The sequence below is a fragment of the Apodemus sylvaticus genome, chromosome 11, assembly GCF_947179515.1.
Source record: "Apodemus sylvaticus chromosome 11, mApoSyl1.1, whole genome shotgun sequence".
Lineage (NCBI taxonomy): Eukaryota > Metazoa > Chordata > Mammalia > Rodentia > Muridae > Apodemus > Apodemus sylvaticus.
Window position 1 is genome coordinate 36878340 of NC_067482.1, and position 14962 is coordinate 36893301.

A 14962-nucleotide genomic window follows, 5' to 3' on the forward strand; every position below is an offset into this window, starting at 1 on the left:
GCCTAGCGTCTTTATCTATAAAAAGGACAACAATGTGGCACTTCGCCCATACAACATGAAGATTAAACATCGACACACATGTATGGGGAGCTACCACAAGAAACAGTCATGGGCTCGCGTGGCCGTCTGCGTCTCAAATCGACAACCGGCCAGCAACACCGGAACAATAATAATAATCTAAGGTTTTAGGTTTTGTTTGTTTGTTTTTAAGATTAGGAAGTAAGAAAGGCTATTTCATTTTTTTTAAATCAAAGTAATATGTCAATAGAACTTCCTACCATTTGTATACTATTAAGTAATCCAAAGAAACCCACTCATGATTCCCGAAGTGTGTCACCACAAAATCCACCAGTCTGTTGGAGATGTTAACTGTCAAGGTTATGGCTGGTGCGATCTCGCCCTCTGGTGACGGAAGGAGGTGATGTTCTGATCTCACAATCGGGTACCGAGACAGCGCCATAATCCTGTAGAATGAGAAAAGGCAGAGCAGTCTGGTTCTCAGCCTGTCATGGAGACGAGATGCAGGAAGTGCATTAAAAAGTCATGTCACATGACAGGTATCCACTGAGGGGCACTCAGAGCAGGGCTGTGGTGAAGACTTCTATGGAAGTCTGCTCGCTGGTTCATTACCTCTTCCAATTCAGCCCGTTCATCACAGTTCCAGGTACGTTGAGGAAACGCCATAAAGATGTGAAAACAGCAGTGTTGATAAAAAGCCCACCTGGCTTGTGTTGTTACTGTAACAATATCCCACAGCCACTACTCTCTCCCTCTCTCTCTCCCTTTCCCTCTCCCTCTCCCCCACCCTCTCTCTGCAGCTGTTTTCTTCATGCATAGCTCGTATCACAGTCTCAGACTGTCTGGTTTATTTCTTTGTGAACGTGTTTTTAGTTGTCCTTCAGTCTCTGCAGAGGACTGGTTCCAGGATACCCATAAAAGCACACAAGTTCAGATAACTGTCCTATGTAAAATCATATCACATTTACATACAATCTATACATGTCTTCCTGAGTGTGCTAACTCATCTCCAGGCTATCTCATAGCATCTAATTTAAGGCCCATACATTAGTTCATTTACTTGAATTCAAAAGAGTACATAATGAGTGGTGAATTCAAGTCTTACCTTTTTCGAAACTTTCTACTTTTTAAAGACTTATTTATTTATTTATTTACTAGGGGCTGGGCATGCCCCTGTCTGTGCTCACAGAGGCCAAGAGAGGGAGTCAGGTTCTCAGAACTGGAGCTTTGGTATTTGCAGAGATGCCAGGTTTGCTATGTGTGGTAGGATCATAACTCTGGTCCTCATGAACGCAGAGCAAGTGCCTGTAGCTGCCAAGATTGCAAATTGTTTGAATCCAGGAGTAAAAGAGCTGATACGAAAGGCCAGGCCAACTGTGTTCTTGTCTTTTACACTACAATGTAAGTTACCTGAAAATATTAGACAGGCCCAACATTGTGACTTCACCTCAGCCTTGAAGGGCTGAGCTCTGTGAAGAAGCAGTAATGTCCAGCCCTCAGGAGTCACTGTGAAAATCCGTGGCTATGCCCAGTGCTAGCATTTCTCTCATTCCCTGTCACTGAGTCACTGAGACATAGTCACAGGACAGTGTCCCAGCCCAAGCCACAGCTGCTTATTCTTCAGGTCTCTAATTAATTAATTGATTAATTAACTAATTCCCAAGCTCCACTCACCCCCAGGTGTGATCCCTGGTGCTTGGCCCGAAGTCTGTATAGAAACCCAACTTCTCCCCCAGCCACATGGTTAAGTCGTTGTTCCCCATATAGGGCTTAGAAGCATCACTCTCCAAAATGGTAATAAAATCTGCACCTGTTTGGGGGAAAGGGGACCAAAAAGCAGCCAGTGAGGAAAAAACAATACAAAAAGCAATTTGCAAAATCTTTGTGGATTTCATTATTGTTTTGTTTTGTTGAGGCAAGGGCTGGCCTCGAACTCCTGACTTCCCTGCTTCTACCTCCCAAGTGCTGAGCTACAGATGTGTATCACCATGCCCGGAAGAATGTTGCTCTTTTCCCTTGCCTTGACTCCTAAACTCCAAACCAAATCATTCTTAAGCGTCACAAGAAAAATATGGCCCAAATCTGTGCGGTGTGCTTAAAATTTAATTAAAGTATAAGATATTTTAAGGAAGGAGAAAAGTATGAATTTTCTACACTTTTAACTTTTTGTGTTCTTTTGCTTTTGTTTTGTTTTCTTTTGTTTGTTTGTTTGTTTGTTTAAGACAGTTTCTCTGTGTAGCCCTGGCTGTCCTGAAACTCCCATTGTAGACCAAGCCGGCTTCAAACTCAGAGATCTCCCTACCTCTGCCTCCCCAGTACTGGGATTAAAGGCATGTGCCACCACTCCCTGGCTCGTTTTAAAAATAGTCTTAATAATTTTCCCAGAAGTTCAAATAATCTTTGTGTCATTTACAAATTCACAGCTTATGTTCAGAGACAGTAAAATAATGTACATCTGGCTTTTTATGTTTCCGAGACAGGGTCTTATGTATCCCAGGCTGGCCTCTTCATGTAGCTAAGGATGACCTTGAACTTCTGTCCTATCTCTGCCCCGAGAGTGCGGGGGTTTACAGGCATGCACCACCAGGTCTCCTTTATTCAGTGGTAGGGACTGAACCCAGGGCTTTGATTCTAGTGGGCAAGCACTCTCCCCTCAAAGCCACATCTCCAACCCCACGATGACATTTTAGTCCAAAGCAGAAAGCTCCATGGTGTAGGTATAAAAATGAATTTATCAGCTTTTCTTAGACTCTGGGCTGGTATGTCTGTGAGCCTTCTAATCAGGGCTAAAGCACTGTGCTCAGAAAGACCCCGGGACACTTCTCAGGAGGTGTGCTTGATATAGGGGACAGGCAGAACCTTTAGTCCTTCCCTGTCACGCTGCACACTCCAGGAAGTGTGCAGACCTAGATCCCCGCACGCCGAGGGATGCTTCATAAAAAATAAAACTCCTCAAAGACACAGAGACAAATAAGACTGACCATGGGGCTTTATGGAAAAATATTTTCCTTTATTTTTTCTTTTTTATGTGCATTAGTGTTTTGCCTGCATGTATCCCTGTGTGAGGATGTCAGATCCCCTGGTACTGGAGTTAAAAAGAGGTGTGAGCTGTCACGGGAGTGCTGGGAGTTGAACCTAGGTCCTCCGGAAGAACAGTCAGTGCTCCTCACCACTGAGCCATCTCTCTAGACCCTGAAAACAATTTTCACCGTCCCCTCAACTCTTTCTGTTTTCAGTCCATTAGGTTCTTGGTCCCCTGACAGGAGCAGGGACATCTCTAAGAACAAAGGCATGAGATGAATCTCCTGTAGCTACCCAGTAGGATAGACTTGTTCAGGATCAATGAGTTGATTGCTCCAAAGGACAGCTGTGGTGTGGGATTACAGACCTGACCGCAACGTGAAATTTCGTTAGGAACTCACACACGCAGCCATCCTAAGACTCGGGAACTTGGCGAGGATAAAGGGAAGGACTGTGGTTTCTCAGAACCCGGAGCTAGTTCCAGCAGGACTCACCCGTCTGCTTGAGCAGTTGAGCAGACCTCTCTAGACTGGACCATCCTTCATTGTCATATCCAAACCTAAAAGGCCAGATGGCAGCCGAGAACACTTCTGCTGGTGCCTAAGGAATTGTTGAAGTGATAATTTTGTAACTATGAGCAATGGAAGTTTGGGGTCCCAGCCTTCTTCACCTCTCTCCTGTTAAAATTTACATTTCAGCAAAAAAAATCCCATAGGTGTTTACCCATATTTAATTCATAAAAATAGGGAGCTTACCCTACCGGTCCTCTCAAAGCAAATTTGTGTACTTCTAGCTTAAACTTGGCTACTTAGACAAATGTTTGGAAAGAGTTTCTAATAACCATTGTTTATAATAGCTGTGTGTGTGTATGTGTGTGTGTGTGTGTGTGTTGATGCATAGAATAGAACACTACCTATCCCCAGTAAATTAATCCCACCACAGAAAAATCATAAACAAATGAAGTTATACACATGTAACAGAACCCTATACAGCTAACAGATGAAGTTGAGCTATACATTTCCATGGGATGAACTCATAAAGATGATTTTATGTTAAAAAAAAGTATTAAAGTAAAACAATAAAAGTAAAAAGTCGGGCAGTGGTGGCTCACTCCTTTAATCCCAACACTTGGGAGTCAGAGGCAGGCAGATCTGTGAGTTTGGGACTAGCCTGGTCTACAGTAAAAGCTCCAGGACTTCCGAGGTTACATCAAAAAAAATCCTGTTTCAAAAACTCAAAAAAGAAAAAAGTGTTAAAGCAAGTTGCAAGCAATTGCCTGGAATGAAAAACACAGACACAGCAATATTGTTTGGGGTTCTATGCAGTAACACTGTGAAAATGAATGAGAATGAGAATTGACATTTTAAAAATGCTTCGGGATGAAGAAATGGCTTAATAGTTCAAAGTGTGAACTGCTACTGCTGAGGATCTGAGTCCGGGTCCCAGCACCCATGTCTTTGGTTCACAACTGCCCGGAACTCCAACTCCAAGGGGCTCCAATGCCTCTGGCCTGTAAAGGCACTTGTACTCAATTGCACATATTCATATTCAGGTACATGCACAATCATGCAATTAAGAATAAGATAAATCTCAAATAAACAAGCAATAAGGAAAAACCACCTTCCTCAATGCTATGGCTTAAATGTCAAGTTTCCCCGATAGCCATCTGCTCAAACTGCTGTCTGGGGAGATCATAGAGCCCATTTGGGAAGTTACAGAACATTGTTGACACATAGCCACACTGACAGGTGAAGGGATGTAAGGGCTTATGAGTTTATGTCCCCTGATGTGCACAGATGTAACAGGTCACCAAGCAAGCTCCCACCACCACAGAGAGTCCCAACCACTATACCTCCCTTCCCCTGAAACTGTGAGCTGGAACAAATCCTTCCCCCAGCCTGATGTAACATTTGTCCCAACAATGAGTTAAGAGCCTTCAATTCCAGCAATTAGCAGAGGCAGGAGGATCTCTATGAGTTACAGAGTAGCCAAGACTACACAGAGAGATCCTGTCTTAAATGTGTATGTGTGTGTGCATGCATGTATATATTTGTATGCATATGTGTATGCATGTGAGTGAAAGTATTTGCATGAGTGTATGTATGTGTGCATGCATGCCTGCATGTGAGTGCATGTGCATGTGTGTATATGTGTGCATGCATGTGTGTGAGAGCAAAAGTAAGTGCATGAGAGTATGTGTGTATGTGTGTGCATGTTTGTGTGATATTTGTGTGCATGTGTGATCATGTGTGTATGTGAGTGCATGTGTGTATGTGTGTATGTGTGTGTACATGTGTGTGTGTATGTATGTGTTTGTGTGCATTCTAAATCCCTGCACTTCTCTGTACTATTCTGCTTAGAAAACCTCTGTCTTGGACCACTGAAAAGCCTCCTACATTTTTTTTCTTTGACTTTAGCAACCATGTTCAAATCTATTATTTCTTCATCCTTCACAGGGGTCTCACTGTGGTTGGTGAAACCCAGTGTGATGAGGCCCTTCATAGACTCTGCACCTGCATCAGCCTCCACTCCATAATGCCAGCCCTGCAGGCCACGCAAATGCATCTCAAACACTCTAAGCTGGCTCTCCCTCAATCCTTTATACAAATTTCCTAGCTGAATCACAGCTGAATTACACCTAAATAATTGGATTTTTAAAAAATCAATTTTGAGTCTCATCTCAAACGTCAGAGATGTTTCCCCTCACCACCCAGACACCAACTTTGCATTCTACATTCTTACTTCCTAAAAAGCCTACTGCCAGTCTTCATTTCTCATGGGTACCATCTTTATCTACTGAATGCAAAGTTGGGGAGAGCAGAGATCATGCGCTGCTTCTCCTATGTACCTCAGGCGCTGGGCAGAGCAAAAGGCAGTCGGCAAACATCTGCCGGATGAGTAAGAGGATGAATAAACAAGCAATAAATCAAATTCGAACAATTCCTTTTCAGAGAATTCCTGGCTGGCATCAGGAATCCTCTTCATATGGAGAATATATTGTAACAGTAATAGCTAACACGGGAAAGACATCCAAAAGTGCCTGTATTGATGGCTTATTAATATCTATTTACTAAGAAAGAGTTGCTGGGTGAGGCCTGGGTTCGGTCCTGAGCACAACTCGGGGATGAAGAGAAGGAGGAGGGAGGGGATCCAGAGAAACATGGAAGCAATCTCCTTCCTTAGGAGAGCTTTTTATTTAATATGAAACCATTTTTTTTCCTGGTAGTACAGATTACTAAGATTCAGCAATAACTCTCAAATTCTATTTTATCTCAAATTGTAAGTCTGGCTGCACTGTGAAATACAATTATCTTTTTACCAGAACAGATGGAAAACATAGCTTCACAATGACTTCGTCTTGCTTTTGTCTCCAGAGGAATGGCAAACGTCTAAATGTTTAAAATCACAAAAAGCGAAGAACACTAAGATGTCCACACCGTGTAATCATACAAGGTAGACATAATTCACAAAACCAAGGCTTTTTCCCTCAGACTCTCCTTGAATAGGAGACACATCCACATCTTCAGCAATCAAATGCAAAATACTCTCTGTTCTTTTACAATTTATATTAATGAAATCATGAATGGGAAACTAACTGCATATGAAAAGCAAGACCAAGTTGCCGTTATCACTTCCTTGGTCATTCCATCTTATGACCAGCCTAAGAGTAAAGAGACTGGGAGCCAGGGTCTTAACGTCATCGTACCCAGGTCTAGCATTAAGTCAAAATAGTAATATAGAAATAGCAATGGAAAGGGCTGGAGAGATGGTTCCGTAGTTAAGAGCACTGACTGCTCTTCCAGAGGTTCTGAGTTCAACTTCCAGCAACCACATGGTAGCTCACAACCACCTGTAACTCCAGCTTTTATAGATCTGAAGCCCCCTGGATCTGTGTGGGCACCAGGTACACGCACACATGGTGTACAGACATGCATGCAAGCAAACCACATATACAAAATAGGAGTAAATACAACTACAACAACAACTAAACCATAAGCACCATATAGTCACCTTAAACAACTCCTGGATGTCTACCTCATGGGATCTAAGTTAACAAAGCACAAAGGTATTTGAACATCCACATTTATTGCTATAGTATTCACAATAGCCAATACTTGGAACAAACCAAGATACCCATCAATAGATTAACAAGTAAAGAAAATGTAGCACAAATACACAATGGAGTTTTATTAAGTCAAAAAGAAGAGTGAAATCATGTCATGTGCATGAAAATAGATGCAACTAGAGACCATCATATTGAGCGAACTAAGCTGGATTCAGAAAAATATTGTTGGACAGTGTGCTTGTGCACTGTGTAAAGTTTACCCTTGTGCTATTCAACTGATGGCTTCTCGGCCCTTATATCTTGTTCCAATCTGGACACAGAACTGCAATGCTTATACCAAGAATCTCCTGTCTCACATTTGTGTAGACACTTCTTACCATTTATTCTTTGCCCTGCCAACAAAGGTTGATCATCCAGTGGCTGGACAGAATAAAGAGTAGGGTGGGACATGTCCCAACCAGAGGAAGAACAGACAGAGAGAGGGGGGAGAGGGAGAGAGGGAGAGAGGGGGAGAAGAAGAGAGGAAGAGAGGAAGGTTCAGGTCAGCTGGCAGGATGGGGAAGTGGAGCCAGATCAATACTAACATGCAAGCATCACGGGATGGGGCTGGGAGGCAGCCAGATTAGAAAGGAACAGTAGATCATTTGATTGCTCAGCTACTGAGGTGCAGTCTTAAATCAATATCAGTTTATCTTTGTAGTTATTGGGGACAAGCTTAAGTAAAGAAATACAGTCGCCAGATTAATTTATTGTTTATATTAATTCTATTATATTAATATAATTTAATTTATATTAATAATTTATATTAATAATAATTTTATTTGTCAGATGTGGTCTGAATCTTGTCCATCAACCTTGTCTCGCTCATTAAATGATATATATTTATTTGTATTTTAAAATTTGTTTTGTTATATGTGTATGCATGTTCACCAGCATGTATGTCTGTGTACCACACGCATGTCTGGTATCCACGGAGGCCAGAGAAGGCTGTCAGATCCCCCAGAGCTAGTATGATAGACACTTGTAAGCTGCCACAAGCTGTGAATTAAACTTGGGTCCAGTGCCCTTGACTGAGCCGTCACTCTACTCTATACTTTTATATTAATAATAATTTAATTTACTAGCACATATTTTCCCTCATATTTATAATTGAAATAAATACATATATGCTATGGAAGTATAAGGGAGGACTATGGGGAGAAAAAGTTATCCAAAGAAAAGACAAGGGGACAAAATAATTGGAGTGAATATGCATAAGATGTGTATGCAAACTTCATAGTAAAAAATATTTTATATGCTAAGCAACAATATTTAACAAAATGGAAAAAGAAAAATAGAGAAAAATGTCAGGTGTCAAAATGATGTCAAATAATAGTTTACTGTCATATATAAATCATATATTTATACACACATGTATATATATATATATATATATATATATATATATATATATATATATACACAGAGAGAGAGAATAAAACTTCATTTCAAAAATGTTAATTACTTACCCCTTGGCCTAATCTTTTCTCATAGGTTCTGTGCCGTAGTCCTAATCCCAATAACCCCACACCAACAAGCAGCCACAAAACTAAACAAAACAAAGAAAGAATCATTAAAAAGAATAAAAATTTTAAATAACTTTTTCAAAATTATATCTATTGACAGAGGAGTCTGTGCTTGGCATATATGCATAACCTATACTTTAAAAAAAAAAAAAACAGGCTTTAAAGATGATACCCTGAGAACGTTCCAAGAGCAATAACATAAAGTAAAAATAAATTACAGAATACACAAGAAAAAAATATGTTTGTGGGTGCAAAGCAGCAGGAAAAGATGTCCTAATCAACCAGGCACACAAAGACCTTAGATGTCAGAAAATCAAGAACTGGAATATAAGGCGAGCATGCCTAGCATGTTTAAAAGGAAGAGGGCACGCCAAGGAATGGCTGGGTGATGTAAGGCTAAAGACAAAAGAATCATGGAAGTCCGTAAAGAAATAAAGCAGACTTTTAGAGATAAAAGTATAGAGTAGAGCGACGGCTTAGTCAAGGGCACTGGACCCAAGTTTAATTCACAGCCTGTGGCAGCTTACAAGTGTCTATCATGCTAGCTCTGGGAGATCTGACAGCCTTCTCTGGCCTCCGTGGATACCAGGCATGTCTGTGGTACACAGACATACATGCTGGTGAACATGCATACACATATAACAAAACAAATTTTAAAATACAAATAAATGATATATATAATTTAATGAGTGAGACAAGGTCGATGGACAAGATTCAGACGACATCAGACAAAGCTTACAGGACAATTAGGAGGCACATAGAGGTCAGGGCTGGCAGGATGGCTCAGCAGGTAAAGTTGCCAGGCCTGAAGACCTGAGTTTCATCCCCAAGGCCCACGTGGTGGAAGAGAGAAAGACTCTCTTAAGTTGTCCTCTGACCTCCGCTCACATGCCTCGCCCCCTCACTGAATAAATAAGTAAGTATGTATTTTTCAATTAAAAAAAAAAAAACAGAGGCAGGAAAAATGAAAGCACTTAAAACAGAAGAAGCAAAAGCAAAGAACAGAAGAAGGTCCAGTCCAATCAGTTGCGTTAAAAAAGACAGAGGAAAGAGAACAAGGAAAATAATGCTGAGGATTTCCCAGATCTAAGAAACTCAGGAATCTTCGGAGCGGGCAAATCCACAGACTCCCGAGTAGGATGAGGACAAACTCCACCCCCAGGTGTATCACTGTGAAGCAGTGATTGCCAAACACACAGAGAAAAATCTCATTTTTAATTATGATCTTCCCATGCTGTGATGAGACATATATGACAGGTTTTACATAATGGTGCGAGCCCTCATTTAAAAATATTTTGAAGACCTATATATCTTCAGTGTTGTCTCTCTCCTTTTACAATAATATTTTGTGTCCTTTGGTAAAGTTTCAAACTTCTAAAGGTAGAAACCAGTGTTCACATGTCCTTGTGTCCTACATAACAGTTACCTAATCAGCACACTGTACACATTCACTAAACTTTTGTGCGTAATCCACTCATTTAAAATTGTTAGATATTAGGTGATGAATTAATGTCATGTGTGAGTCTATAGCTTATCAACATACTAATGTAAACATGTTTAATCCTCCAGAGAATAAGAGCTAGAATACATGGTATCGACTATCCGAAGAAAGCATCTTAGAAATTCCACCTGCTAAATTTTCTATATTAGAAATGAAATAAAACCATACAGGCTATTTAGGGTTAAAATGCCACAGTATTGGGGATTTGCTTAAATGTGTTTCAACAAACCAGAAAATGGCAGGAAGACAACAAAGACAACAGGAAAATATGGCTTTGTGGTCCTCTTAAATCCATGTTGGAAAATATATACAACGAGAGCCAGGCATGGCGACAAACACCTTTAGTCACAACACTGGGGAGTCAGAACTAGAAGGAGCTCTGTAAGTTCAGGGCCAACCTGGGCTACATAGTGAGTTTCAGCTCAGACAAGGCTATATAAAAAGACCCTGTCTAGCAAAAAAAAAAAAAAAAAAAAAAGGGAGGGTGGCTGGGAGAAATGAAGGAAAAAAAGAAGGGAGGAAGGAATGAAGGAAGGGAGGGAAGAAGGGAGGGAGGGAGAAAAAAATGTAAAAATATATATACCAAACTTTCTTAGAAGCAAGTAAAACTATACTTACTGAGTTTCATGCATTTCTCACTGCGTCTCAAAAGCATTTTAGGACTGTTTTTTGTTTGAAGAAGAAAATCAAGGTTTTTCTTAGGTCCAAACAGCATACTCAATCCAATAATTACCATTATGCTCCCTGTTAAAGAGAGAGGGAAGAAAAAAAAGCAAGCATTGGACATAGCTCAGTGGCAAGGTATTTCCTTAGCATGCATGAGGCCTGAGGTTCAATATACAGTATCATAAAAATTAATTCTTTAAAAGAATGGGGAGCTTGGGGCTGAAAAGACCCAGTGGCTAAGAGCACTTAGTGCTTTGCAGAGGAGAATATGGGGAATGTAGCCAGTACTTAGGTAGAAGCCGAGTACAAGAACAGCGTGCTGCAAGACATGCCCACTGGTCTACAGTGGCGCCATGTTACAGGAGTGACCAAGCACTTCTTTTGTTTTTTGTTTTGTTTTTCATTTAGAGACACTCACAAACATGAAATCTATATCTGACACTGAGACCAAGAACGTGAAACTAGACAGGTCATGGGCCCTAGAAGAAAACCTACTTCTATTATTCTTCCAAATGGTCATAGCAATAAAACAATTTCTAGTGATGTACTGCTCTGTCCATACATAGATGAGTACCTCACTCAGTCCTCATCTTAGCAGCTTCTTTTTGCAGAAGATATTAATGAACACAGAGACCCACAACCGGACAATGTATGGAGAATGAGATTTCGTAGTGCTCAGCCCTAAAAGGGATGGATGCCCGTTACCACACTCCTCTCTGCCCAAAGCTCAGGAGCTATGCAGAAGACAGGACAGAAGCATTGTAACAGGATGACTCCAAGGAAACAGCCCTTCCCAGACTTGGTAGAACTGATACAGAGAATGTGACGGCATGCACAAGACCCACACAGGTTCAAACCAGAGGAAATGCCAGCACAGAGACAGGGAAGTGGCTACAAAGACCCACCACTAACCAAAAAGCCATTTGTCACGGATGTCTGCAGGGAGAGGGCAAATCAGTTTTTCTCGATGGACTGATACTGGGTATTAACCAACCACACTCCAAGGCAGGCCACACACATGCTTAGCAGTGGTTGGCTGACATAAATCAGAGTCTGTGCCTTTTTGAGCACTTTTTGTCTTTTTTATTTTTTTTTAAAGATTTATTTATTTATTTTATGTATGTGAGTACACTGTAGTTGCCTTCAGACACACCAGAGGAGGGCATCAGATCCCATTACAGATGGTTGTGAGCCACCATGTAGTTGCTGGGATTTGAACTCAGGACCTCAAGAAGAGCAGTCAGTGCTCTTAACCACTGAGCCATTGCTCCAGCTCTGTCTTTTTTTATTATTATGCTTGTTTACATAGAGAGGAAAAAAAGTGGAATTGGGTAGGTAGAGAGGTGGGGGAGCTCTGGGGCAGGGAAGTTGGAGAAGGGGAAAGAATATAATCAACATATATTGTATGAAATTCTCAATAGAAGGAGTAAAGATATTTTGTAGAAACCTACTCAACATTACCAGCTTTCCTTCCCCTGTAACCACACCACTCCCACTAAAGAAGGTTCTCACTTGCACGAAACTGAAATAAAGTGCGGTTTCCCAATTCTATGGGTAGGGAGAATGAACTGGCAAGGCTCAGCGTTCACAGAGCTCCAGAGAAACAAAGGCAGGCACAGCACAGCTCTTCCTTACTCCTGTCCTCCACCTGACTGCACCCTGAGTAAGAAAAAAGCAGGACTCCTGACAGAGCAGAGCCCGACAGAGCAGACCCACCTGAAAGAAACCACAAGAATTACAAAGTTTGCAAAGCCAGGCACCTGCAGAGAAACTGTGAGAAACTGGGCATAAAGTATCACCCCTTACTGGGAAGCTGATTTTAACTGATGTCTTCTGGGAGCGGGAGAAATCAATTCTCCTCAGTAGAGTGTGACATCAGCCGAACTCAGGTAGGTCACATGCCAACACAAATCAAACCCCATGTTTGTTTATGGTTGGTTTGTTTTTCGGGTTTTTTTTTTTTTTTGGTTTGTTTTAATAAAGAGAAATAATGGGAAGTTGGGTGGGTAGGAAGGTGGGGTCATGGCTATAAGGAGGGGAGCTCCAGCCGAGAAAGGAAATAGGGAATTCTCGAAGGCTTTTTCTCAAAGATCTTGCCTCACTTAGCTGTGTGACTCCCAACTTAGCGGTGAGAGCAGCCTGTCCCGGCGGACGTCTAGGATGATTAATGTGAGGTGCAGCGACTGGGAGAACTGTAGTGGAGTATGCGTGGAAGCCACGCCTCTCCGTCAGGTGTCCATCCCCCGGGAATGTCCTAAGGATTTGTTTACTGTTTTACCTATGTGTGGTCCCTCCCCGCATTCCAGCAAAGTTTCAACCTGGCACTCACGATATTGTGAAAATAAATGCACGAGTATTAAACCGGAAGCGTGGGCAAGCCTGAACTGGATCCCAATCAGCGCCGAAGCCTCCCGCTCCCTAAGATTCCACGGCGGAAGGACTTGCCACGCTTCTCTTCCTTATTACAGAGCAGGCAGTTCCAGAGGCTCACATCTATAAACCCTGCACTTTGGAGGCCAAAGCAGAAGAATTTGCATAAGTTCAAGGAGCGCCTGATCAACAGAGTAAACTTCAGGCCAGCCTAGGCTACAAAGTAAGACTGTCACGAAAAGAAGAGAGGGAGAGATAGACATTGTTGATTTTCTAAATACTTGCCATAAACCAGTATTTCCATTTTTTTCAGAAAAATAACTTTTAACTTATCATAACATTTATTATATAATGAATAATATAATAAATTATATTTACTATATAATAAATATGTAATTATATATAAAATAAAATAGATTCTCATATAATTAAAATAAATGTACATATTTATATAAAATAAATTAAAACAAAATAATAAAATAAGAATAATACTTAGTTAAATTACTCATTTAACATATTAATTATAATTAGTTATAATTAAAGAACATATTAATCAATGTGAAATAAGCTTATGAATGTTGAATTGTAGTGAGTTTCTAACACTCAGGCTTTACTGTGGTTTAGATTTTTTTTTTCTCAACTTGTTCATTTTATTCACTTGTTTATTTGACGCAGTCTTACTATGGAGCCCAAGCTGGAACTCGGCATATAAACTGAGCCAGACTAAAACTCACAGAGATCCACCTGCCTCTGTCTCCAAAAGGATGGGATTAAGTGCTTGCACCCCTCATTTAAAGGCCAGCCAAGTGATGAACATTGTAGAAGTGCACTTAACTGGAGCAACATTCCAGTTTTGACATCCTTCTGGGTTTTCTTTCCATAGAGTCTATCTTACCGAGACTACAGAGTGTCCTTGTTTCCAGCCATCATAGAAGACACTGAGTCCTGGCCGGTCTTAGAGAACTTGGGTCAGTTTCTTTACCTGGATTTGTTAGCGTGTACTCACCCAAAAGCACGTCAGATCTTTCTCTAGCGTAGACGCCTCCGGGAACAAACTTAAAGGCTGTGCACCAGGCACAGAAAAATATTTCTAAAAGATAAAGGCTCATGCCGGTGGCCATGGCTCCTCCAGGGTTTGCCCCTGAGTTCACAAGATGTCCAAGTACTTGAGGCCACACAGACCCTGTGAAGACTGCCAGGACACATCCAGAAACTGCGGCTGCCCATGTGGGCAGGTAGAGGAGACCCATGGCCGAGGCTGCTCCTGTTTGTAAGAAACAAAAACAGGAGAGGATGCATCAGGCAAGAGAACATGCCTCCTGGCATGGCAGGCGAGAACCGGAAAGGACCTGCCCTGCGGAGGCCACTGGTTCAGTCTGAGCTCCCCAGCAAAGCAAACTGCAGACGCTTAATGTGGTCTGCTCAAAGTCACAGCCTGGCACCACCCTCCAAAAATTCACACGGTCCAGCAAACCTCGGGCCAGTGTTCATTCTTAGGGAAGGGGTAGGAGCGGGCATCGCAGTAGCTAGCCTGACAATCTTCGTGGTGATAGGAATTGAAATTATTTGAGAAATTAGAAATAAGTTCATTAAGTACAACCATCCAGATGCAAGAAAGCAGGAAACACAGGGTCTGAGTGGTTTCTAGAACTTTTCTGCTAAGGCATTTTGTAAGTAGTTGTTGCCTGTTTGTGTGCTGTCCGGCAGTACACACAATGGTATTTCACCCACACAAACCCAAGAGAGGAGGCCATT

The 14962-nt window shown here is 41.5% G+C and overlaps 1 protein-coding gene across 1 annotated transcript in view; it reads right to left on the reverse strand.

The window, feature by feature from the left end:
• Cwh43 (cell wall biogenesis 43 C-terminal homolog) overlaps positions 1-14962 on the reverse strand; it is a 51051-nt gene that overhangs the window by 25711 nt on the left and 10378 nt on the right. Inside the window, exons 7-12 of the mRNA XM_052199003.1 lie at positions 14214-14471; positions 10790-10915; positions 8614-8693; positions 3534-3639; positions 1693-1828; positions 315-464 (exon numbers count right to left, since the gene is read on the reverse strand). Coding sequence (XP_052054963.1) covers positions 315-464; positions 1693-1828; positions 3534-3639; positions 8614-8693; positions 10790-10915; positions 14214-14471 — 856 coding nt within the window. The remainder of the gene's footprint in view (positions 1-314; positions 465-1692; positions 1829-3533; positions 3640-8613; positions 8694-10789; positions 10916-14213; positions 14472-14962) is intronic.